The sequence below is a fragment of the Ciconia boyciana genome, chromosome 2 (genome assembly GCF_034638445.1).
Source record: "Ciconia boyciana chromosome 2, ASM3463844v1, whole genome shotgun sequence".
In the NCBI taxonomy this organism is placed as follows: domain Eukaryota; kingdom Metazoa; phylum Chordata; class Aves; order Ciconiiformes; family Ciconiidae; genus Ciconia; species Ciconia boyciana.
In genome coordinates, this window is record NC_132935.1 from 165,416,660 (window position 1) to 165,444,255 (window position 27,596).

General features: G+C 40.7%; 1 protein-coding gene and 1 long non-coding RNA gene across 4 annotated transcripts; both read right to left on the minus strand.

Annotated features, from left to right (window-relative positions):
- On the minus strand, positions 1-27,596 carry SEC22C (SEC22 homolog C, vesicle trafficking protein). 3 transcript variants are annotated; one of them, XM_072854832.1, is made up of 8 exons: positions 27,502-27,596; positions 22,107-22,204; positions 21,319-21,528; positions 18,957-19,120; positions 16,844-17,026; positions 11,749-11,867; positions 11,086-11,151; positions 1-503 (listed from the first exon to the last, which is right to left on the minus strand). In XM_072854832.1, exons 3-8 carry the CDS (start codon positions 21,498-21,500, stop codon positions 465-467), a joined length of 753 nt encoding a protein of 250 aa, XP_072710933.1. In that variant the 5' UTR covers positions 21,501-21,528; positions 22,107-22,204; positions 27,502-27,596; the 3' UTR covers positions 1-464. The 3 variants fall into 3 exon arrangements, with proteins under 3 accessions (XP_072710933.1, XP_072710931.1, XP_072710932.1); XM_072854830.1 differs by lacking the exon at positions 1-503 and adding an exon at positions 5,570-9,335 and having other exon boundaries at positions 27,502-27,595; XM_072854831.1 differs by lacking the exon at positions 1-503 and adding an exon at positions 5,570-9,335 and having other exon boundaries at positions 22,151-22,204; positions 27,502-27,578.
- Positions 3,085-4,078, minus strand: LOC140648585 (uncharacterized). The gene is made up of 3 exons (XR_012041286.1): positions 3,849-4,078; positions 3,366-3,462; positions 3,085-3,237 (listed from the first exon to the last, which is right to left on the minus strand). It is a non-coding gene; the product is annotated as an uncharacterized lncRNA (long non-coding RNA).

The following is a 27,596-nucleotide window of genomic DNA, read 5'->3' on the forward strand; positions in this document are numbered from 1 at the left end:
AAGCCTAGTATTTTTGGCTGGGAAAGAATTTTATTCCTGACCACACAGTGATACCAGAAGTAGGTAACTTCTGGTAGATACCAACAAGACTCTCCTCCCAGCCAGGCAGCTCCCTTTCACCTCTCAACGGCAGCAAATTTACTGTGGGATTAAGCCAGGCAAAACCCATCCTGTTTACCTGGCCCAGCCTTAGCACTGAGCTGTGTCACCTCCTCTTGCCAATGCACAGGTTTCTCCAGGAAGAAGCACCCGGTGTCACCTCTCCCTCCATGGACCCTGGGGAGCTCAGGCATCTTGGAGATTAGGATGACAGTGGAGCAGACAGAAGCAGGGTGCAGTCTAGCCTGCAGTCCCACGTGTTCTGGTTCCTGCTCTTCCCTGCCTCCTTTTCCTCCATTTATCCTTTACGTCTCCGTGCTGCCTTGTCCGGTGTGCTGGTATGTGTAGGCTTGTGGTGAGGTAGGTCAAATTTCTTCTTCACACCCGTCCAATTTCCCCTGCCACTATGGGGGAGGGAATACACAAATCAGCACGGCTGCCAGCATAAAAGGCAGGAGGAAGATGTGGCCGTTATAAAAACAAGTTAATCACAGAGCATATGCTGCTGGGAAGGAGGAAGGAGTAACGGGATCCTGTGAGATCCCTTTCAGCACCAGCAAAGCATCTCTCAAACCCAGTTTGGTCACTGGAAGCAGCCTGGTGACCTCAGTCAGCTCCAGCTCGGGCCTCTCTGCCCAGCACTGGCTTACAGGATACACCCCAGGACAGACAGCAAGGTTTGAGGTCCTGCCTGGAAGCAACCCTACGTGTCCTCTACCCCACCACCACCAGAGCTGCCCGCTGCCATGCAGGTACCCCACGTTCCCACTCCTCTTCACAGTAAAGGGCAGCATCATCCTTTGCCCGTTTATTAGCAGAGTTTCGGAAACAAGGTTTTGCCTCAAATCCCTTTCCATCTGACTTAACTTTCCAAGCAGTTGGATTAAGTACCAGAAATGTATGCATGCATGCCTCCAGACTTCTCGCTAATTAAGCCGCTGGTTTCTTCTCTCAGAAACCCTCCAGTACCTTCCTGAATCCCTCAGGCCAAGAACAAAGCCCTGATATTCAGACCCAGAGTGCCAATATTTAGCACAAAGAACGATGCTTTGTTCCTTAAAGACTAGCGAGACAAAAAAAGAAGCTGCAGCGACTTTGCTTTTGACAGACTGGTTCCAGCCTAGCTAGGTAAGTGGATTTGCAGCCCTGAAGTGATCCTCCTACTGTCTCCAGAGTGTTTTATCTCCGTTTCATGAATCCCACAGCAAAATCTAGTGAGAGAACCACAGCAGTCGTACAAGCAGGTAAAAAAATTGGCAGGTTCCCTGAGTCAGCTGCTTGGCTTCCCTCCCAGCTTGGGCACACAGCATTAGCTTGTACACTGGTGCCTCCCAGTGCTTGCAAGAGAGAGAAGCAGAAAGCTCAAGAAGTAACATTGAAGATTGTTTCAAATTTTTTATTTTAAATCCAAATACTCCTTGCTATGTACCTGCTCACGCTTGGGGGGACTGGGAAATCCTGGGTGAGCATAGGGAACAGCCAAGGACACGTGAGTCCTGGGAACGGAGGCAGCAAGGCTTTGCTAATACACAAGGTTTAGTGCGTTAACCGTGAGACCACAAAGCACTGCTGCTTCTCGCCTGCTCCCTCCAACCCCAGCATCGGCAGAGCAAGCCAGCCTCAGTGAGAAGCTTCAAAGAAAGAGGAGAAAAATGACACTATGACTTCGGTACGTATGGGTTAGACACAAAGCAGAAGCTTTAGTACCAACACCGGACACATCGTGGGAATTGTGGCTTGTGAGTCTAAGCCAGCAACCCAGCTTGGCTACGCTGCCAGCTCTTGAAGGTTCCTGCTCTGTGTCATCTGAATGGTTCTCAAGAGTCTTAAATGAGACCTGTGTGCAGGTGAAAGGCACTACCGTGGGAGAAGACCCATTGTCTGGAAGGATGCCCCGCTTCCTGGCTACGCTCACAGTAGATATGCCCAACTTCCACCTTGTCCTGCAGGGAAGCCTGACGCTGTACATACATTCGGGTCACACCTAATACGTGAAGACAGCAAAAGCCAGGGTGAGGCAGAGCCACTGCAATCCCTGCCACCCAGAACCGCGCTCAGCAGCTGTAGTTGCACTGCCACATCTTCCGAGCACAGCATTTATTCCCCTTTGGCCAAGGCACACCGTATCCCATTAAACGCAGGGTGCTCTGCTGTTGAAAGCCTGACGTGACATGCACGGGCTTATTCAGCACGTCTGGCACCTTCACTGCAGCTTGTCTTGGGTTTTTTGGCCTCATCCAGCAGGCAAATACAAATAGTTTTGGGTCAATCGTGCCAGAAGGTCTGCGCCCTTAGCTCTCACTCAAGGCCACAGCAGGTAGGAGGAGGTGGCACCTCCCAGGAGAAGGCCTCGTGTTTGCTTTGCATGGTGCATACCGACGGGCACTAATGTATTTCAGAGCTGAACTTTCCACGTAATTGCTTTTTAGTGTTTCCCTCCAAAAGCCCATTAAATAAGGGATTTTGTATGTTAATGTCTTTCCTTGCATAATGAAAGAATAAATCTCAGCCCTCCGCAGCCATATGTCATGCTATACTGACTGGTGCTTTACATTTTAATGGTCATTATTTCAAGCCTTTCTTAGTGTTCTTATATCAAATGACATTTATTCCACCAAAGGGAATTTTTATACGTTTCTGTGTTTTGCTTATCGTATACTTTAAGTGGGAACAGAAAGCAAAGACTTTTAAGGGCTCTTTGTTTTGTGTTACCATTTAATTACTTTTAAAATGGTTCTTCCAAGCCGCCTGGATCAGCCTTCCTGGGGCTAGAAAAAAATGACTTAAGGGAAAAACCTGCAGCCTCAGGGATGGGGAGACATCTCCCCTTTTAGCTGCATATTCCTGATTACCAATTAGCTTAAGCCAATCTAAGGCATGCATGAGCTCAAGCTCACGCTGTTATTCACCACCATAATTTGGCGAAAAAGAGCTACTACCCTATCTGGTGGGGGGCAGGCCCAAGCGAAGGGATATTACCTTTTATCTGCCTGCCCACCCGCAGCAGTTAGCAGCTTCTCTCCTTGAGCAGCCCTTCCTGAAGTGCCTGATGAATACAGTCGCATGATATTACACATTTGCAGCATGGGAAAACGGAGCAGATACTATTCCAAGGTCCTCAGTTTTGCCAGGACAACACTTTAGAGGAAAAACAGTGCACAGCAATTGGTCAAATTTAAAAATATCGCTTTGTTAAGCCTTTCAGAAAAGAAAGATTGAGGGGAAGAGGATTAATTTCCACCCCCTGCCAGGGAGCTCAAACACACCTTCATTTCCTTCCGACATGATATTGCTTCTTTCCAAAATGTTCTCCAAAAGGTCAGACCTTTAGTAGAGGCTTATTTGCAGACAAGCGGGAGGAACCTGTAAAAGCCAACAGGCGTGGAATGAAGCCTCTGACCCCTTCAGCCTGCGTCCTCAGCAGAGGCACCTCGCTGCTGAGGTTAAGACGTGTGGTCGATTGCTTTTCCAAGCAAACACCACTTGAGAGAGACTGTCCGACTGTCCCCACCTCCTGCCTGCCCCTGGTTTTGGGCTTGCTCCAAGAGTGGCCTTGGACACAAGAGCTGAGCCAGCCAGCATCATGAGGAGGTAACACATTTGAAGACAGAGCTGCTCTTTTTTCTTGTGGCCACTGTTTCCTTCCCCCCCCGCAAAGAGTTTTACATGCAATTAGGTCACATTTGAAAGTCAGCACACAGCAGAAGTTGAGTTACTTTGTTTAAAATAAAAACATGTATTTCTATCACCTTAGGAGTTGTTCCTCTTTTGGCACAGGGACCCTCTGATCCTCCCACCTCCTTTTATCAGCATCTTCAAAAGAAGAAGGGAGTTATAATTGCTTTCTCCCCTCGCCTCAGAAAAAAAAAAAAGGGGGGGGGAAGGCCGCTGTTCTTCTCTATTGGCATCTTGAGAAGAAACACGCTTTGAGCAATCATTTATTTACAGAACAAAAATAACATCTAGATTTCAAAGGGCAGAGCAGTTCAGAAGAATAAGGCTCTCTCCTCCCACCCCCACCATCAGCTTTTGCTTATTACCACCGACTGTGTGCACAACCTACTGTTCTGCCTCTTTCCTTGTTACAGGGGCACACACTTCTCTCTTTCGAGTACGGCAGCGAGTGCTGCGGCACTGTAACTATCTCACACCTACTGCTGACATTTCTGTGCCGCAAGCCAGCATCCAAGCAAGCTCCAAGGCTAAAAGGCAAGTCAAAGCAGAGAGTGGGATGTATCTTTAAAGCAGAAGAGTAACGCTAAAGAATTTGCGGTTCTCCCAGATTCGCTTTACCCACAACAGCCTTCTTGATAAAGAATAAGACTCAGAGATTAGAAAATATTTCCGTTTTTACACATTGGAAACCAGTGGAAGAACCCAGCCCTTTACCCATCATGTTTTGCTTTTGCTACAGATGTCTAGGTATCGTTCCTGTGGAGGACCAGGGAGCAGAAAAATGGGAAGAAACCAGTAGTTCCACAAGCCTGATTTCTTCCAGCTTTTTGATTTTTACCTGATTCTTCGGTTCCTGATTAGGCAGATTACTCTATGAGTCCTGCCATTCAAAGCATCACTCTCCCAAAGCACATTCGTCAATACCTGAACCCGACACATTCAGAGAGGGGAAATCCCGAATTTTCTGTCACATAAAGTCATTCATTTCTACAAAGCCTGACAAAGCAGTGTTTTCAGAGCCTTTATGAAAGGTGGCTGAAATTGGCCAAAAATCAAAATCCGTAAGCTGTTAGCAGGGACTGACTGGTAAGACTAATAGGCCTAGTTCCATTAAGAGACCAGGCTGAAAATCTAACAGCAATCTGCAAAATCTCCATTACTCACTGCCAGGAAGCTGGAAAAGGACCTACAGGACCGTGTTACATCTTACTTCACATACTTCAACACTCCAAAATGCAAGTTTGGGAGGAAAAGCCATGTAACGTGGTCTCTGAAAGTAAAGAGCAAGACTGTTCAAGCTACAAAGAGATTATGTCACAGCCTACTGCAATCTGTTGCTTGGATAAGCAAGTTTCTATATACATATTTATAAATATATTCATAGAGTTCAGCAGATGAATCAGGGACTCTTCAGTCTGTAGATGACGGAATAAAAATCCTACCTAAATCCCCCCGAACAAAAAGCATCAGTGTGAACTCAGGTAGATTAGGTATCTGAGAGCACACTATCTCAGAGAAAGCCACCATAAATTCATATACGTTATTTCTTTATGTAAGAGACCACATGCAACCCAGCATGCACTATGACAGCATTTGAAATCACTGTGATTTTGAAGCTATTTGTTAAAGAGAAGAATTGAGCAATAAGCTCAATTAAGCTCAAAAGCTCAATAAGCTTTTAAATATTTTGGACACTGCTGCATGAAACACTAAAGATGGATACGAAAATTAAAGGGATAATCTACCTTGTTTCTAATATACTCAGCTATTTCAAAACTAGAAATGAAGACAACCATTACAAAAAAGCCATTTATTAGATATATGTACATATATACACATACATGCAAAATGATTTTATACACATTTACATAGGTTCAATTATTAATACAGTGCAAAAGTGTCTAAAAAGGTACCAGCCCACCTTATACAAACTTAACAGATCTTTGGGAGAAAGAAAAAATAAAACAAAAAACCCACAGAAAATTATCAGCTTCATAAAGTGACTAAGCACTGCAAATCTGTAAATTAATGAAGTTTATTCTTTGCCAATTTTCTTGTGCTGAGCTGCTGGGTGATGAAAAGAGTTTCCAAAAGACTTATCTTGAAAACTGACAGAACTAAGGAGATGCAATTCAAACTACATTAAACAGTTTGAAGTCGAACAAAGAAGGATGGATTCCTGTTTGGGGATTTGATTCAACACAGGCATAATCCCATGTTATGAGTTAGATTTCATGTACTCAAACTGCAAGGCATTCTTTTTTATTAAATCTTAAAGCATTGAGATCAATGTAAACTCTTCCATTCCTCTTGCTGTTTCACCAGAAGAAAAAGTTGAACTATATAAATACCATACAGATACAGGAGCCATTCAAAATACTAACATTAAAAAATATATATATATAGGTCAAACTATGCGTGCTCTGCCTCACCCCTGAATCACAATCCAAACCTACAAAGTGCGCAGATACTGATGCACATTATTAATCCACGTAGATTCCTTAATATGGAACATATTACAGGGGGAAAAAAAGGTTGCAAAGAGATTAAGACTAACAGCAAACCAGAGCTTTGTTCATTTAGCAGAAAAGATCTAGTCGCATCCTCTATCTAACCCACAAAGCAAAAAAAAAAAAAAAAAAAGCATTTACACAAAGGCAGAACAGAACCAACTGGTTTTGTTTGATTTTACTGAAACATTTTCAGGAAAAAGAAAATATTCAACAAAATCCAAATTTAATCTTTATCCACTCTAATTATGTTAATTACGCAAGCTATCTATACACCTTCTTCTCCCTTCTACACCTTCTACACTCTTATTGCAGAACTGTTGCTAGCATCACCTGGCACAGGGATGTATTTGTTTTATGATAAAGCAAACAGTCAGATGCTCAGGAAGCATCACGAACATTACAGTTTCTTCCAATCAGCTCAATACAACAACGAGGAATAAAAAGCAGATAATGGTTCACTGGCCCCGTGCCTCGATTGTAAATGCTCTGCATGCCTTAAGCTACAGCAGGCTAGCTTTATCCAAGCCTACGGAGAAACAGTAAAGCTCTTTTGGACTCTTTAGCCAGATTGAGGCTAAAAGGGTAGTAGCAGGGAGTCGGGTCATATCACTAAGGTCCTTTTCCCAAAGTTTTGTCTACCTGTAGTATAAAATGCTTCATCTTTTCCCCACAGGATGATTCCCCATGGTAACCCAGTGGGCTGATACCCAGCTTAGGCTCCTGGAAAATGCAGTCAGTCATCAGATCCAGTATCCTTAACAAAGTGTTAAGTTTCTAGTATCAGATTTGGCGGGGGGGGTGTCCTTTTTTCAGATTTTTTTTTATTTTTAAACTTGTAATCCAAACTCGTGGCTTAGTTCCCTGAAGTCTTTAAGAGTACTCTAAGAGTACCTTACTAAGTAAAACTGGGACTGAACAGCATGAAAACTTAAAACTTGTCAGTAGTAAACCCCCCACATCTGTGGGGTCATCTGGGTGTCTTAAGGGCAATGGTTGAATTCTGGCTTCATTTCTCCACTTACACTCTGGCAGAAAACTGGGGTAATGACAGACAAACAATTTTAATCCACTACCTTATAACACAAGAGTATTCTTTTATGGCACACAGCTCTACCTGTTTTCTTAACTGGCTGGCTAAAATATTCCTCCGTCATACTAGACTATTCCTCACAGTTGAAAAGATTTCACTGTTACTGTTACAGTAAATGGGCTAACATGGGATGGAAGAGAAATACCTATATTTTACTACTGGAAAAAGCTCTGGCACCAAGTCTCTTGATGTCCTAGAAACCGTTCAGGTTGTAATGGGCTGCCTATCGATGCCGTTGTTGCAGTCAGCTGCATCATAGAAGTGCTTCCAAGGTACAGCACCACAGGCTTCTGGTCTAGCAGTCCACTGATACTTGTGTTTGCATCATGAGATTTCAGGAAAATTCACTGAGATGCAAGAAAGTAATTTTGCTAAGCATTTCTACAAACTCAGGAAGACAACTCTGCATCACATTAATCTCTTTGCAACCACTAGAGGTAGAGACTATGTGAGAGGAAAATAAATCTTTGGTGAGAGATGTCTGGTGGAAGAAATGGGGTGACCAGAAAACAGTTTCTTAAGAAAAAATAAAAGAAAATCTAGGACCATACTTCCACAATAACACACCTACAGTTCTCTACACCTTCTCAGTTTGAGTCTCTACAACCCTTCAAGGACAGCTGCATCAAAATGCTATGCATTTTTTTTTAAACAGACAGCCTAAATTATTCATATACGTTCTAAAATGCCCACGTGCACCTCAATACATTACATACAAGAATACCCAGTGCAGCAGAGGTTAAGAATTTCAGCTCTGAAGTACTACATTCAAAAGTGCACACCCATAAATTCATCTTAGTGTAAGAACTCAACACCATTAACTAAAGGTGTTTTATATAATAAAGAGAACCTGCTCTTGCTTTCCATTACTGGAAATGGCTTTCTACTCACCAGCTATACATTTTTTTTAAAAAAGGTGAAGGAGTCAGTGGCCTGTCATAAGTAGGCTTGGAAGATTTATTATCTGTACAGACCAAGCAAACATGGAATTACCCTTATACTAAGAGTGACCTTAACCAAGGAAATAAAGGCCACTTGAGCTGAAAGATCACTTATATTCACTTGGTTTATTTTATGCTGCCCCAAGCAGATTTGCAATTAACCAATGAGCACATACTTAACTACGATGCGCTGTTTAGCCAGGAGATATTTATAGCCTTTATGGTTTTTAAAAGAGCCACAGCCTTTTCCTTTCCTTCAAAACCTAGAAAAATTACCCAGAAGCTCATCCTAACAATTTTTCCCCACTGATACTGAACTCATCTAATTATGGCAAACAACTCCTTTACTTACATTTACCAAGAATCTTAATGCTTAACAAATTCTATAGACAAAAATGTTACCCACCACTTTATCTTCATTTTACTATACAATTTTAATATTTTCGGAAGCACTGGCAGGGCAAGACACTGACCTGCCAAACTGTTACAAAGCCAGTAAGACAAATGGCAAGATGCTGTCTAGATGGTATTAGTCAAGGAGTAAAAGCCTGTTTATGGTAAGGAGAACCTCCATCTGTTGATGACACCTGACAAAATCTACCGTGCACAATTACCACATGCCATGTGAAATACAGCTACATTCCTCACTGTATGTTCAACATAATTACAGTATCCTACTTTATTTCAAGTTGCTTTGAAAGACCCTGCTTGCAATAACTGTTGTCACAAATCTTTAAAAATACTCCAAGCTATTTTTGGCCAGTTTAATACAAAAAAAAAAGTTGTAAAAATAGAGTAGCAAACCCAAAGTCTTTTTCATACTCCACAGTCAGGCTGTTTCTCCATAAGTTGCCTTGTCAGTATCTGATAAGAAGAAAGAGATGCCACTCCTATGTGAAAGCCTATTTGCCAGAGGTTCCGTAATCCGTACAAGTAAACGTTGCATAAACAAACAGAGAAAAAGAGTACAAACGTCTTCACCTTCCTTGCCGAGCTGTAGAAGAGGTACAAGTAACACTACAAAAGGACCAGAGAGACAGTGTTAGCATTAAACTACATACAAATAGACAAGAGACATAGCTGGGAACTGCTGGCATATCTATGCCACTCGGATGTGCCTGCCATTGCAGCGATCACTAAGAAGCTCAAAGCTTCCCTTCAACTCCTACGTTGAAAGACCCTCCAAGAATAGCCAGAGTGGTGGCCTCAACCCAGACCCTACTGGGTAAGCACAGATATCAAAAGAACGCTCAGCGCAACTGGCGTCCCTCCTGCCTGCCTCAGCCTGGATTAAAAGGAGTCCGAAAGCTGAGCCAGCTTTCAAAAACCACCCATGATTTTTGCAAGACAAAGGCTCAGAAGCAGGAAAACAGCAAACCCAAATCTGCTTGTGCCGTATTTGTTCTCAGGATAAGTAAAGGACTTCATTCTCTAGACTTGACTTGGTAGAAAGACCATCATTTCTGTTAACAGGTTCAGCTAGGGTTTGGGGCTCTTTTTCTTTTTAAATTCAAGAACAGGTGGAACCCATTTGCTAAGCATGTGTGAAGAGCAACAACCCTTACACAAGAAAACTAAAAACTCACGAAGTGCTGGCAGAAGAGTTACTTTTTTAACTCAGCCAGTAACAGATCATGCTTTCTCACTTAAGGTCACAGTTTCCAACTGTGCTGATGACACAAGCAGAGATGAGCACGTAGAAAGCATTTCACATTTGAGCTCAATTTATGCACAAGCATTTTGTGAAGATGACTGCTATAGATCAAAAAGTTAAGAGAGAACTATCAGCTTCTCTAGCTTCAGGTACTAACTGGAAAAAAGCAAGACAGAGCCTTTCTTTGGGAAGAATGACTTTCACCAAGTATTTCGATCCAAATTAATATCTCCGTCTTAAAGCTCTGCCATAAGCAGAGGTGTAAGAAGGCTGAAAGGCACTATAGTATCATAATAGATACAATTTAAATAGGCTCTCTGCAAGTGTTAAATACCATAGATAAATAGAAGCCTTCAGATAGCGGTCCCCAAACCGTTAGCCAAATGCAACAGTACTAAGCAATGAATACACTGTAGGCATTATGTTATTCCTTCTGTCAACTAGTAACCCAACTACAGCAGCTTCCTGCGATGACAGGCTAAAAATTGAAGATTTTGCAAACAACATATTGCCCTCAAGTTAAAGGTTTTGCACCACTGGCTTAGGTAGTTAAGGAACCTTTCAAGAAGAACCCATTTGGAGCATATAAAGTTTTCCTCATTCAAACTCTTTTGCATAAGGAGGTCAGAGAAAATAATCCATTAGGGAAAAAAAAAAAATCTAAGGAAGTCAGGAACCACATTTGTCTCAAGAATTAAAAGTAATTTTTCACATAAATTAGAATATTTTCAATAATGTTGCTATCCTATATTTGCTTAGTCTTTCAAGGTGGTTATGCTACAAAAGCCCATCACTAAGTCTGCCACTGTCGAAAGATATTGTGTCTACCCCTTTGGGAAACAAACCATCTTTGGGCTAGCCCTTATTTATCACACTCAGCCCCATTTGGCATGTCAAAACATGAAAGCACGGAAGAAGTTTGCAACTGCAATTTGCCAAGGGTTAAACTGTGCCTTTAACTGTATTTGTGCCACTTCATTGGAATATCTCAGTAGAGTCACCTAGGCAGGATACTAAAAACCAAACTGTTCCTCTGCTTAGCTGAAAATTATTTTGTCTTGTATATTATAACATAAAAATAATCAGAAAGCATTTTATTTACAGTTAACATACCTGAAAAACACAGGCTAGAAAAGGTAGAAAAAAAGCTATCACATTTCCGATTCCTTCATGGTCCTCCTGTTTGGATTAAAAGAAGTGACAAACAACTACGTCAGCTACAGTTTTTAGCAAGTACTGCCTGGTATCTTAGAACACTATAATTCATCAGGCACCTCTCATCCTAATTTATGTTGATTGACTATAACAGTGTTAAACAGCAAGATCAATATCATTGAACAAGATACCAGGAACTGAGGCTTATGTGACAATTCCTGCTAAATAAAACTGTGCCACCATACAATCAGGACACTTTTTTTTTTTTCCTTTTTAAAAGTTGTTTACAGTTTCACATTTGTTTAAAAAATTTACACAAAAGCATCTAGAACAAAATACAAGAATGGAAAAAAATAAATCCAGCCAGCCTGGCAAGACTAAAATATTTCTTCAAGTTTTAGTCTCCCTAGAAAAGAATAAAATGCAATGTGCTGTGATATACAACAAAACACATGAGGTCTAGCAGGTGAGCAATCAATTGTACATTCCCTGGACAAACAAAACACTTCTTGTGGAAAGATGTGTGCTCTACAAAGAAGCAGAACAGCCACCCTTAATATGGTTACCCAGATAACTCTCTCCCTTTGACTCATTTACAGGTTTCAATTCAATCAGGGTTACCTGAAATGAATACTCTGCTAGGTGAACTCCTCGAATGAGATTCAAAGCTCCACACATGATGTTCAGAACAAGCGACAGAATCCCCAGGGGAGTCACACGCTGCATTCTGTAAGTAGGGACTTTAAAACAAAACAAAACAAACAAAAAAAAGATACATTAGTGAAAGGTAGCACTATTCCTTTGAATCTTTTAACTTAAAAATGACTCAAATCAGCTGACTTGGGTTTTAAACATTTTCCAAACCTTTCATGCTTGCTCTGGAGAAGACAAATTATGAACAGAAACACCTTTTTTTTGTTGCATTACACTGTTCAGTTCTTCAGACATCTAGAAATCAGTAAGAGCTCTGGAGTATTTTTTAATCAGATTAAGCAACAGAATTTGTTCTTGAGCTATTTAGCTTTAATGTCTTCTTTTGTGGTGCATGTAGATATTTTTCAGCTTTATTTCAACAGATTAGCATACTTAACACTTTTCACAGGTCAGTAAAAAAGCTAGAAACTTTAAGGACCCAAAGGTCTGGGAAAGAGCTTACATTTCTGACACCCACAGAAGCAAGACAGCAATTCATCCCTTTCTCAACCGGTAATTACATATTTCTTCCCACTGACAGTTTGAGGGTTCAGTCTGGTATACGGCAATTTAGTTTCACCTGCATAGTTTCCATACAGCATTTGGTGCCCTAATCAAGCAGTTGCCAGAATACAACTGTAGGAGCCAAGGACTTTGATGCTCTGCTGCTAGAACAGTCGTTGTAGTTGTCATCAAGATGAAACTACCCAGTCACAGAGGAGAAACGTCTGTCTCAGAACTGCTGCTCTTACCTCTGGGCCTCTCAGACTGACAAAAAATGGTCTAAACTGGGGCCTAGGAATTAAACTGGATGCTATAGGTTTTGGCCTTTGAACCACATTTTCCACTGCATTACAATTCCCTTTCTCCCAACCTGCCCACGCTTCACAGGTAGTGAATTACCTGTCTCCTTCCTTTCTCACCTCCTCCACTACCACTATTTACTCTAACGCCCACACACCCAAATACCATTTCTTCAGGATGCTCTAACTGATATGTACCTAATTAAGGTCAAAGCAATTATTAGCAATTTGTATTTTTGGAATCCACCGTTTCTAATTCAGGGTTTTGGCTACCCAAAAGCTCACCTATTTTTTTTCCCCTAGCTATACTAGCTAGCTCAACAATAGACACCACACCTAGATACTCACCTACATTTCTTGCCATACCCTCCCTGCCCTTCATCACCATAAGTAGAAGACTGTCAGCATAACAGTAAGAAGGGTAATTTGCAACTCAGATACCAAATCCAGATCTTCTCCTGTACCAACATTCATAAGATACAGGAGAGAATGAATGAGCCCTCAAGAAGTCTCCTCAGCTCTCAGGATCTTCTGCCTCCTGTCCAGACGTAGCCAGCTCCTGACTACTGTAGATAAACTCAGCAACACAGCAGACATCATCTCTGGCTTTGTTTCAGTGACAGATGAAACACCACAATAGCTTAAATATTGCAGTATGGCATGGTTTATGACAGGAAAACACTTGTGTCTTCTCCTTCAAGAGAGATTTTGATAGATGGATGTAAAAAGGTTTGGTGCCAAATTAATGTAGGGATATAAAGTATCTTTTATAAGTCTCTATGTAATTAATTTGTCTGGCATGCATTCAGATAGCCATAATTTCATCTCCAAAGCAGCTGCAAAAGGAACTGTATTAATTCCATTTGATGTGTGTCACATTATGTAGCATTACTGTATATTATCGTCATACACATGTTCACATAAATAAATGGTGCAAGTAACCCTATCATTCAAAGGCAATTTTACTTTTTTGCGATGCAGTGAAATTTAAGGTCCAAACAGCATACTGAACAGAAGCTGTACCAGCATGTTTGTTCATTCACTGACCTGAGTATTCAGTTTCCTATTATTTTTGACAAATAATGTTGCAGCTATGTATCTCTCTCTCTCTCATGGAAATTTCCTAATAAAGACTACTGTTTCTTCTTCTTCAGTTTCTAAGGTTTACTTCAGAGGCACACAGTGTCTCTCAAAGAAAAATTACCAAGCACAAGTGTCATGCATTGTACAGGATCTTACAAACTACACGTCAAGAGTTCCCAGTCCCCAGGGAAGAACAATGCAAGACTCAATATATTGCTTCTGCAGCATGGAATATTATGTAAAAGTTACTTTTTTTTTTCTGTCCAGTAGGATAAAAAGAATTGCTATCACAGATGCAGGGAAGATGACAATATCCAGTTGCTCAGGGTTCAGATTCTGTGAAAACTGATCTTTAAATTGTTTGCTGTGGTGCTTTATTTCTGCTATATCATTCTGAGGTTTAACTCACAAACTGAAATTGCACAGAACAAGTGAGATGGGTACTGCTAGGGAAAAATTATTGCACTTCCTAGTGTGAATTCAATCATATTTTTATAAACAGAATTTCATACTAGAATTGCTTATTACATTAAATAAGGCAACAAGAGAGTACAAGCACTCTTAGTCCAAGACAGCACAATTTTACACAAGCACAATTAAAAGCTAATTGGGTTTCAAACTAATTTGACTCTTCAAGTAGAAAAGTTGTGCACTTCAGAGTACAAGAACCACACAGAAGATGTTCTGGGGACTGTGGATTATCTAGCATCCAGGAAAAATGCATCTGCAGGTTTGAACACGTACAGAACAATTCTGTGAAAACACCCTCACACAATGAAGAAGTTGAAACTTCTGCCTATAAAAGATTTTCTGAGCAGAGGCCTCTGGCTATTTAACCAGAGACTGACATGAATGCCTGTACCACGCTCCATTCTGTCTCTTCAAGGCATAGCACAACAAGGGTTTGACAATGAGTCACATACTCAAAGCTCCAGATAAAGACAGCACCAGGAGCGAAAAATGAAATCAGACTCAAACATTTTAAAATAAAATACAAGCACACAAAAGACAGATGTGAGACAACTTCAAAAAACACCTTAAAAAGGACTCTGTGAAGGACTCGCTGTGTGCCTACAAAAGACTAAGAACATTCATCAAGGGGAGCGCAATGCTGCATAATTTAACAGCACGCTTACTAGACGAATAGCACAAGTTGTTCTTCTACTTCATAGAGCCAGTTCTGATGTGAAAACTCTCCCTCTTCACAGAGAGCTACTTATACTTCACATGCCTTCTGTATACGTACCCCACTGTCCTCCAGAGCTTTATCAGCTGTGCCCATATCAAGACACAAGGTGAGGCTTTTGCAACAACAGCTGAGGCTGTGTAGATGTTGATCAAGGATACAACACTAGTGTCTTTCTAGCAAGAATTGGGGTGGGTTTAGCTAACAAAGGAAGGAAGAAACAATAAAGAATTAAAAAATAAAAAAAAAAGGAAAAAAAAAAGCTCTTGTTCCTACATATACTAACACGGACAAAACTGCCCTGACTTTTCAGACTCCTTTCACACTAAAATGAAGAGCCAGAGGATGTGATCACACAGCTCAAAAGAAGACAGGAACCAGCTACAACCACGTAAGGAGACTTGATGTTTTGATCAATTCATTGATTGATTTATCTTCACTATAGAACATAGACACAATTAAATTCTGCTCTCCCTGCAACCATAACACTTCAACATATGCTCAAGAAGTCTCCTGTATAGTAGAGCCATAATATAACTAACATTAATATGGGAACAAACACTATCCACAAGCTAAACTTAGAGCAGCAAAGTGGGATTCAGCTGGTGGGTAATGATGAGAGGAGAGAGACATAAGCCAGGAAAGCTGACTGCAGCTGAGGGAAGCAGATGATCATAAACATGATCCTTAAAATAAAGGCAGAACAGTCTGGAAGAGTATTTGGGTTAGACCAGAGAGAACAGTCAGAAATACAAAGCCAGATGGAAAGTAAAAGAAAGCAATTAAGAATATGGGGGAACTGAAAATGTATTTCTGATCTGTGGACACAGACTAGCTTGCAAATGTTTACTGGCACTGAAACTGCTCACACTAATGCAAAGAATTTCTAAGCCCTGTCACATCATGAAAATATTTAACCTTCACGCACAGTTCTGAGGAGCACTCACAAATCTGACTGGCAAATAAAATGTTTTCAATTCTATTTTTTTCTTCCTCCTGGCCACTGCCCCTCTACATTTTAACTTAAAATACCTGTGTCAAATTAGATTCCAGCTCATCCATCAGAAACAATAAGACTGAGCAACTGGAACTTAATTTTATTAGTGTTTCATAAGCCAAGAATCACAACAAAAAAAGGGGAAAGACAAGCTCATGGCACTCCAGCTGCATTCAAACTGCCATGCTAATAGGATTAAAAGCATTTCATTTCATAGAGGAAGTAGGCAGGACTTTGACTATGCAACTGAAACAAATGAGACGATACCACTTTTACAATAAGTAAGTAGAGGTTAGTACTTCTAAAAGCAGGTAAAATGTCAGTATTCGTTACAAAAAGGTCCCTTGTCAAGCCTCTATGTGTTGTTTATACAGATATATATATGCCCTTTCAGAATTTTAGTCAAAGGAATTAAATTTTAAAGAATAAGGTAAAAGGAGAAAGCAAAGAGGGGAGAAAAACCCAAGACAGACAATCTGGGAATAAGAGTTTTACCCTCAGCTCATATTCTTCTCATCTTTTCTTTCCTCAAGGCTGAAGCAACTCATTGAGACTGTAATTACATATCTTTCTAATAGAGTTTGCAATACGCAATGAATTAGTGGAACTTCTTTTGTCATAGCAAATTTAACAAATCACTACTTTAAAAGCAGGAGAATTTAACATGGAAAATGACAAGTCCAGGTACAATCAATTGTCCATTTAGAGAAGCTGATGTAAGGCTGGAAAAAAGACACTACCACAAGTGCTTAAAGGCTCTGACGCTTACCTGCTATAATCTAAAGACCATATGTTGTTTACTGTGATAGGAAGGCAGTCTTTTTTCATGGGTTTCATACACATAATATATATATTTCTCAGTGCAAAAGGAACCACTGCTGTTACATGTTTTTCTGTCATTTGCAAAGTTAGGTTCAGGAAGTCTACTGTCACCTGCATGTAGTAGTAACTTACCAACCTCCACATGAACGCCTGCGTGCCCACCATTAGTCATCCCATTCATCAGCTCTGTATCCTCTAGTTTCAGCTGAACCGGGGGCTGGAACTTCAGCTCCTCCTCAATCTTCTCCCAGTTGGCCCTCGTTTGAGAGCCACTCGCACAGTTAAAATGGCATTTCACTTTCTGAATAACGTTATCTGAAACAATATCAAAACATGCTTCAATTAGCTCTGCAAATTTAAGTGCTTTAGGTAATTATTAATCAAATCATGGCATTCTTTTTTGATTGTTCTTTATTTCTTCCTTCATTTCTCTTCTTATGAGTTTCAGGTATAAGATTCCACCAATGGTTAGGGAACAAAAATACCTTTCCTAGGTATTTTATATTGCACTCACTCCCTTCTGGATACTTTAAATCTCAACATCCTGTCTGCCGGTGGACTGAAAACAAGCCTTCATATTCCAGGGTAGATGTAACACGTATCTTAAACTACCCATGAACTACCCTGAGAAGCAATTCCACATTGTGTTTTAACAATGTCAAGGATTAGGGTTTTTTTCCAGCACAGAGATAAATTAATTCAACCTATAGTTGAGTCATGAAGCACCTTTGACTGACAGAGGCAATTCCACAGTGATTCCACCAACATCCAAGCCACAGATCTACGTACAGATCACCCTGCTTTGTCTCTCACACTTTAAATTTAGTATCATTTGCAAGCAAAACCCTTTCCACAAACGTGGCTGATGGTTTGGCAGGAGTTGCACTGAGACTAAGTAGAGAATTTGTTCAAGTATGAATTGCTCACACCTCCAGAGCTGAAGCCCCTCACCGTGGATACTCCTACTTCCTATTTAATTGTACAAAGATATTGGCAAATTCAAGCTATTTCAAATGCTTAGGGAAATAAAATGCAGAAACATTTATTTTGCTGAGATATCCTGAAAGTAAAATCCATATCCTTAAGATATGGTTAGACTAGAAGACTTGCCTAGGTTGATCACAGCTACTACTGGATATGATACACACGTAATAGCTTAAGCATGAGTTTTGAGACCACGCAGGAGCACTTTCTGTTGTGCTAGAATACACAGTGCCATAACCATCCCTTAGTGAAAAATCCTGTATTTTACCTTAAGTCAGCCTGCTATAATTATCTGTAACTACCAGGCAAAAGGCTAAGATCTGATGCATCAAGTGCATCTTAGATCCAAACACAGGAAAGAAAAAAAGAAAAGAAAAAAAAAAAAAACCAAAAACCAAACCACACAGGAATATTAGGTAGATTCAGTAACAAAATACAGTATAATAGTAAAAATGAAGAAACAAAAAATTGCCTTTTTTTTCTTTAAAAATAGCCTTATGCAATTAAGAGGCTAGAAATTCCCAAATTCCTACTCAAGTTAAAAAAAAAAAAATGAGTAATTTGGATATCAGCATAAAATTACATCATGCGCAGAATGTGCCCTGCAGGGAATCCAACCAAAATACAAGATGGCTGTATAATATGCTTTCCTTGTGGATTTCTCAATCTTTTAAGCATGAGCTTAACACTATTACCGAACTCTGGATAGAAGCGTGCTAACCCACTGCAATATCTTATCCTTTCCCAGAAGAGAGTTTCTCACTGCAAAGGACTTGTGTTTTTCAAAGCTGTGAGGTTCAATATAGCAGCTGCTACTTGGCAAGAAAACCATTTCTATCAGGTTAAAAAAGAAACACTAGGCACAATTATAAGTATTATGTGAATCTAAGTCATGCCAGAAGTAAAGCTGCCCATAATAATCTATTCTGTCTTCCTTTTTTCCTGTACGCATCTGTCTCCACTTGTCAGATTTTTTCAATTAAGTTAGAAAGTGTTTGAGACATGGATTTCTTTTTCTTCTGTGCTTGTTTATTAATCGCTACAGCACTTTGTTCATCTATTATAGGGGCTCTCAGGAACTGCAAAACCAATAATCTAATAGTTTAATGCAGTTACAAGATCTCCTCCTCCTCCTACACATGCATGCAAAGGCACACATACAGGTACATTTTTATGATCAGGCTTTGGCCAGGAGACATTATTTATCACCATAAAAGTAGCAGACAAAGTATTCTTACTATTAGAGAACAAAGTTACAAACCAAATTCAAGAAAAGCATACGGTCTGGAAGCTAAACTGATGCTTGTTGTATCGTAGGAAGCAGCAAATTCCCACTGAAGCTCTTCCAGGAAGCAAAACGCCATGATGGTTGAGTAATTGCTGGAACAGATTGCCATGCAGGCAATATCCCCAGAAGAAAGGAAACTGAAATAGGAAAAAAAAAAAAAAAGTTACATCAACATAAAAAGGTGGAAGAGTCATGCTGAACATGAGACATAAACTGTGCTTTCTGTCAAAACAAAATGTACAGACTGTGCTGAAAGAGCAGACTGCAAAAAAATATATTGTTCGCACTGCTGTAATAGTCCTGCAGCCCCTGTAGATCTAACACTTATTTTTAACTCATTCAGTATGTGATACTAAAGACCACAATACACATTTTATTAAATTGCTACATCAGTAAAAACTGAGGACATTATTTTCTCTGGGTGGCTTTAAATCATGTTAATAAGAAAAGAGATGGCCAGAAAACATCACAGGCAAGATTTTGAAAGAAAACACAGTGGCTTTCCACAAACAAAAGTCAAAACAAGCAAGCTTGCTCACAGGAAGCAAGCAGATGCATTCCTTGCTCCCCCTGAATATGACAACTTCATATTAACAGCAAGAGATATCTGTTAACTTGCACAAACCAAGATATTCAAACACTGTTACTGCTAAGTCGTCTGTAACCAATAAAGATGAGTTTGTATCAGAAACAGCACGATAAAAATTCTACTCCAAAAGTGTCCCTCTAACACTGAAGCCATATTTATGCAGAAGTTTCCACTTAGCCCAAAAATCTTCTAGGAAACTTAATAGGGGATTCATCTGACCAAAATGTAGGCATGTATTTAAGGATGAAGTAAATCACTAGTCTAGGCTTCATTAAATAAGATGGGAGTCAGGGCACCTAGTTCAGATGTCAGGACTCATAATGTAGATAGCTAAACTGCCACAATCCCCACCATAATTACAGATTTGTAATTATCTCTGAAAGAAGACTGAGGAAATCTTCCCTTGTAGGTTAGCCATTTGTTAGCAGTATTTCAGTATAAAACCAAAGTTTTGAAGCTGAACAATTACTCTCTGTAATTTCTCTCTTTTCTACTATTTATATATTTAATTCCTCTCGTACAGAAATACTTGTGGTTTCTACTTTATCACATTTTTATTTATTCATTGTACTATGTACTTGGGATTTATGGTTTTGATTAGCTCCGTTACAGCCTAGTTACACTGGGTACGTTCCCTAAATTCCTTTTGTCCCCAGCTCACAGCTGAGGATCAACACCATGCCTGCGTAAAACTACCTCTTCCCAGTTGTCAATAATTTATAGCCTTTTTGCCACGTATCTGTTTGCACTCTTCTCATTTCAGAGCCAGATGCGTAGCTACTTCTATAGAGACTACAGAAGATTAAAAGCAGTAGAACATGTAAGCATTAAAGGGCACAAGTTCGCTTTGAGGGAAAAGGAAATAAAATGCTAATCTCTGCTTTGCCAATTGATTCAGGGTAAGTTCACGTATCTTCTTTCTCCAATCACTACCCCAAAAAGGGATACTTAGTTTTAGCTCAGGGTCACTTGAAAGTTTTTTTACATCTGCTAACCAGAAATGCGATCACAAGCTAAAACTCATTTTTAGAACTAAACTAAAATCAACAGTAAATGAAAATTCTCATCTCTGAATTAAACCTTAATTTATTAAAATAAAGACTAGTGGATCCTTCTCCAATAAATAAAAGCAAAGATTTACAATTTCTCCATACTAGCTATTGTCAGTATGCTTCAGGCCTCCTCAAGGCACACCCACCAGCCAGAGCTTCTAGAGACTTGAACCCTGCTGGTATTCAGAAAATGGAGTGGGCAGCACGTAGGAGGGAGTCAGGGCAGTTCTGTGCAAGCCAGAAGAATCAGAACCATAGGAGCCCGAGAGAAGGCATCAGCAAGACTTGACAGTCACTGAAGGAAAGGGTTTGGGGTTTAGACTACACTAAGTAATTCCTAGGCACTAGGACGCTGTCTTAGAAGGTATTTGTGGAAGTCCAAGACACTCCAATTGCTAATAGTAACAAGTACTGCCCATCGAGCAGAAAGCATGTGCTCCAAAAAATGACAACTAAAATAAGCAATTCTTAACATATGCTTACTAAACTGAGTAGGAGCTGTGTGGCTGTGGTGCTGAGAAATAAGGCTTCAAAATACTGCTTGGAGGTTACAATCTAGACATGCATGGTGGGATTTCAGATTGGAGTTAGGCACTACAGAATATACCTAATCCTTAAAGTTCAACTAATCCCCAGGACAACCATTTCAAAAATTAAAGTCAAAAAACCACAACAAACAAGAGCAGGGACTTACTGTATGCTAAGGTCACGTCCTTTTGCCGTGCCTCGACTTGGATACTGCACCAGAATTGAGGATAACGCCTTTAATCTCTTTCTGCATTCCAGAAAGTCCTGGTTGAAATGAAAATCTGTGGAGGCTGAGAGGGGAAGTCCATCCCTCACCCGCACCACACAGGCAAAGAAGATCATGGACATTCTCCACTGGAGTACTCATGAGGACAACCTGAAAATGAAATATTCAGTTAGGTTAATGGCACATTAATGGATGAGATATCGGTTACTAACAATCCAATACGCTAGCCAGAAATATGTCAAGGTAAGAGTTTATTTACCACTGCTACTGAACAGTACCTCTTGTAACACCACTGCCATTGAAAGGCCACCAAACTGTTCTCAAAGGTCACGGCTGTGTCCATTTTTTGCCTCTCTCAGACAAAAAGGTGAGGCAGGGGATTTGACAGGAGAATTATCTACCTGAAAAATATCACTATTTTCCCTCCTTCTGCTTTACCTCACGCTTCAGAAATGCTGAGTAAAGTTCTTAAAGGTATTTATGAAAACTGGCTAACTCCCACTGACACTCTGCACCTTCACTTATGTTGCAAATAGTTGCATTAGTGTTGCAGTTGTCTGATTTTCTAGTATAACACCCAAATACAAAAATAAATTTCAGGCTACAGCCTGTCAGGATCTTTTTACAGAATCAACTAGGACTAAATACAGAATCAAAGTTGCCCTCTCTTGACTTCTTACTCTTTAACAGGTCACAATCTCCCACAAAAAGTTATTATTGGGATTTACCTGGTACGTTCAGAACACACAAGAGATCTGTCCTTCAGACATACCATGAGTATTCAGTGCAAGATGTTAGAAGACTAACGCAGCAGCTCACATAATCTCTGAAAGACAACCATAATTAACATTTTAGAAAACTAACTAATGACCTACATGTACATACAATTTTACAGTGTAAAATCTCCTGTGCAGTGGGTAAGAATAACCTAGGAAGTGTTTTGCCTAAAGGAAAACAAACTGCTTTTTTTTTTTGTCCAATATATCAATTCCTAGATGCATTCAAAGACACTATGAAATGTTTCTGACATTTCAAAATATTTTTGATGCCCCAATCACTGTTTTTAAGTTATCCTAGCTTCCTGTAAAACAGCAGCTCTAAATCAGCAGACTTTAAGTGATTAACACAAACAAGTCAAGAAAAAAAAAAGAAAAAAAAAAGGCAGGCATTTACTCTCCTTCAGGCAAACTACATAAATGAAGTATCAGGAAAAAAAAAAGAAAAAAAAATCACACTCTGAACTCAAACTTTTGATACAGGGAACGACTGCTTTAAACAGCCCTGTATCAAACAATTCATTACGATGCTCAAAGTTTCTTTGAAAAGTGTCTCATCATCAAGTGTTTTTCTTGTGTGAGAAGGTAAGAGAGCAAAGCCTCTTCTAGCTCAGGCATTCATAAACTCTCTTGCCTGTAGAGCTGCTCTAATATCTAATAAGGGTTGAATTTTTACCACGAGCGGCACTACGAGAGTCTCGTTTCTGCTCCACAGGAATCATGTCCACATAACTTGTAGGAACTATCCCTTTGTCAAAAATGCAATTTGCAATTTGCCAGCGTGTTAAAGCAACTAACAATTGTCAGAGGAACTGACAGAAAGCTTAATTGCACTTAACTTGTTTCCTTAGAAAAGGAAATTAATACTACAGAAGATTACATATCACTTGAAAAGTGTTATTTTGAGCTTTTAAAATGGAGATTATAGAATAATTAGATGTTTATTTTTTTTCACTATCCCTCTCACGGTTCTTCTCCAGTAGTCATTTGGGTTGTAAAATCAAACTAAGTTCGCTAACTTCATTTCAGCAAGCATCAAAAAGAATTTCAACAATAATCAAGATTATTACATGTCAACTTTAAACATCACATCAATCTTCAATGTGTAGTGCTAGTAGCCGTGAAAGAAACAGTGCAGAAAGCTGCTTAAACTTTTACATAAAAGTGAAATGAAAACAAAAAAGAAAATCGCCAACTCAGAAATATTAACTTTAACACAGTCAACTTTTAAGTATGGTTGCTCAGAACAGTACACTTTTATGGTCAATGGTTGGTAATGCTGATGAAGTATAACTCCAAAATATCCCACTTGACAAACACCGCAGAGGCAATACCTTGAACACTCTCATTTACCTTTCAGAAACAGCCAGAAGATGACCAGAAAAACGGTAAGGCATCAAACTAAGAAACCAAAGACATCTTCTAAAATGTATCTAGCCTATGAAATCATTCAACTCACTATGCCACTAACAGCACGAGTTTAAGATTAAAAAAATAATTGTATATATCTATATTCATCACTAGGGATAACATCACCTATAGTTAGCCAACTGCACGTATAAAGGTATACAACTTCCCAAGACATACAAATCTTCATGCTTCAAGGCTTAATAAGGCTTTCACTAAATATCAGCTGCCCATCAAAGGGATTCTCTGTTCTCCTGTATCTGGTATCAGACTGACCTGGTATCAGTCACCATCAGGCAGACTTCCAAATTAAATAAATGCCAGACTTTATGGGAGAAACGAGTCAATGCTCCTCCCTTGGAGAAGGAAGTTACACCTGCTGTAATGTACTATCAGACTACCACTGCTGTATTCATCCAAAAGGCTTGATTTTTTTATTTTTTTTTTTAAATCTACCTGCCTGTGAACTTCTAGTTTTGCTGCCTAAGGAAATGAGGCTTACACAACCAAGCTGTAAGAGCAAGTGGGATAGATATCTTACGTACCTTTTGGCTTTGTGAAAATAGGCAAATGGGTATAAAAGAAAGGGACACCCCCAACAGAAAGAAAGGCTGATGCAGCGACTCAAATCTTAACAGAGAGCACGTGAGTACAATCTTGGGGCAAAACAACTGGAAATGTGTTCACTGGTTCTGCTTCTTACAGAGCTCCCATTTCCACGGTCTAAAGGAAGGTTGGCACAGGTAACACCCTACTCCCCAAAAGAGCAAAAAGGTGTGAGATCTGAGAACAGTACCTGTAAAGATTTCTGAGGAGTTAGAAAAAAAATATACAAGTTTTTTTCTAACTCAGAGGCTTATTTGAAACGTAGTGCAGGCTTAGCTAAAAGAGGCAAGAGCCAACATCACCTCGCAGAAGAGGGCAAAGCCTAAAGATAAATTTATGCAACTGGTTCACCTGTCTTCTATGTAACTCCTATCACCAATCACCTACCACTCAAACTCATCTAGCCCTCTCCTTTCCTTTTCCACATTCCCCTAGCCCACCTACTCTGGCACTGCACCTCAATAAGGCTTTGGGGTTTTTTTGCCTTTTTCACAAGCCTCTTGTTACTTGCACATCAGAAGATGTTCCGTGCCCGTGGCAAATAACAGTTACTGTGTCCCCTCCCTCAAAAGTTTAATTACTTGCAAGCCAATTTTGCCACGTCACCTGTAAGTGAACACATACTATCACAACTTACCAGACTGATCGAGGTGTGCACATAACCAAGTGAATCTGTGATCTTACTATTTCAGATCAACCTACCCTTTCCTCCTCCAGTCTCTATTTGCGTACGATTAGCAGCCCAAAGTATCTGCAACTGACTTTACGTGGCAGGCCTTTGAACTCAGGTCCCGAACTTTGACAATGTACTTGTGTCTTTTGATTAAGCAGATATCAAATCTTGCAGTATTCAGAATTAATAACATCATATCAGCCCAGCTATTTTACTGCCACAAAGCAGGCAAAACCTTGAGAAATATTTTAAGCGATGGTTTCAGAAGAACATGTTATAATTTATGACTGAAGTAAACAAAGCTTGTTTTTTCACTATTTGAAGCACCTGTACAGCTAACAACACTTCAGAAGAAAACTGTTTACTGTAAGACTCACATAAACAGTACATATTTACCAGTCTTATAACAAACAAGACTTTTCAGGGTGTTACCACAGCAGTCATCTAAGAAGTTATCGGAAGCACAGTTGCTCCATCCCTCGCTTCCTAAGTAGCGGCCAACTCTCTCCAGTGACTATGCAGGGATTATTAAGGCAGCCTTAATCAGACCTCTTACACTTTACTACACTGTTATGCAAGCTCCTTCAAATAAGAAGATTAGACCCAATTCACAAGCGTCACACTTCCCCAAATGCTAGACAAACTCCCACCTTATTGTCTGTACTTAGAAAACAATCTACTCAAAAGGCTATGAAAGCAAATACAAACCAGTACATAGCTCATGGAGGGAATTATTTTTAAAATACTGTTCTTCGAGAAATTATTTTATCTAACCATCAAAAACAGAAGTTTCCTTCTAAGAATGGCATAACACTAACAAGGAATGTCTTGTCACCAGGATCTCTCTCAAGCATTCATCTTCTCTCCCTGTTCAGAGTCACATTTCCCTTCTTTCTCGAGGTGGCACATGGGACAGTTTCAAACCCAAGAACATCCAACTATTTTGTCAAGTTCTGATCTTCCTGCTGAAGGAAGAGCAGAAAGCTTTAGTGCATGTTACCATAGTCCAGAAGGCTCCTGAAACAGTCTGTGAAGTTTTTTGGACATGTGACAGCTTGATACATAATTGTAACTATTGCACCTAATGCATCTCTCCTCAGGTGGGTAAGCTTCAGAGGGAATCACAGACAGATACAGGTGGGATGCCAGAATACAAAAGAGATTTGAGTTGACTCAATCAAACAGAAAACATTTAATAGAGCTGCAGCTCAAGTGCTGGTTTCAGTCTCAACCAACAAGAAGAGCAAAGGAATTGAGATATGGTTTACGAGGGAGAGTTACTACTCTGCAGGATCACGAGGTGGGTTTTATCCTCTTCTCACATATATAAAAAAGCAAATCTGAAATGCTGTTAAATTTCTCATCTTCTAAGATTGCAGTAACAGTATCCATCTGCTTCTTCCCAACTGCTCTCCCTCAATGCTCCCAGCAGTGCTGACCAAGCTCCTAATATATCACAGACCTACAGCACAAGAGCCAGTCTCCAGATTTAGCAGTGAATAAAAACAATCTCAACTTTTAAAACAGGATTTGTGGATAACAAGAGCTTATAGGCTCCTATAAACCCTCCAGGCTTTATTTTTATTCCCAAAGGCAAGCATGTAGAAAACCCTTACCATCACAAATCTCCTGTCTACACATGCTCCTATGAATTACCAGAAATAACACGTGTTACACAAAACTCCAACCCCAACATTCAGCTCCCCCATTAGCCACACTGCCTCAATGGACAGTCCTCCTAACCCTTGCCCAAACCACACCATAACAGCTCTGAAAGGCTCTGAAGCTCTCCCTCTACATTAATCTCTCAGAAACATCAGCCACCTTATCTGCACCCAAATACACACCCACCCTCAGCAACATGTACCCTGAAGCCTCCTAAGAGCCCAGCAGCTCATCTCCATACCTTCACCAGCCCACGTAACTAACAACCCTTCCCATACCCATCCTGTTCCGCTCACCAAATTACACATGCCTAACCTCTATTCACCTCTCTTCTCACGGACATTAAGTGTGCCAAAACCCTCAAAAGCACCCCTTCCCCATACTGTTGAATAAACCCAGACACCTTGAAAGCCACCCCCCTCATCAGGGCACTCTTTCATATTGACAGGTCTCCCCATACACCTCTCAAGCACCCTAGACACCCCCAAACATTATTCCCATCCCACAGGTCCCAAACCCTCATGTTATCCCAGCTCACCTCAAGACATCCTCAGCCCAACCCAAGCCCTCCTCAGAGTCCCAAGTCCTCCTCCCCTTACACCCCTCGAGCACCCCAAGGAACCCCTAAACCCTACACCCATACGACAGGATCCTGACCCCAACACACACATCACCCCTGCTCACCCCCGCCTCATCCCCACACCGCCCCCAGACCCCAACTCCCCTCATCGCCTCCCCACACCCCCTCCAAGCACCCCAAACCTTACTCCCCTGCCAGAGGACCCCACACCCTCACATTACCCCTGCTCACCCCAGCACCCCCGCCTCACCCCCTCAGGGCCCATCCTTCCCCCACACTCCTCAAGCACCACACACACACACACACATCCCGGAACGGCCCCGCCCCGCCACCCCTCGTCCCCGGGGACCCAGAAGGGGACGGAGGGGGAGAAGGAGAAGAGGGCCCCTCACCCCCGGGCCCCATCCGCCGCTCACCTTCCCCCGCCCCGCGCCGCGGCCCCGGGCCGCTCCCACCTCACGGCGACGGCGACAGCGACGACGACAGCACCACAACACACCCCGCCCCGCCC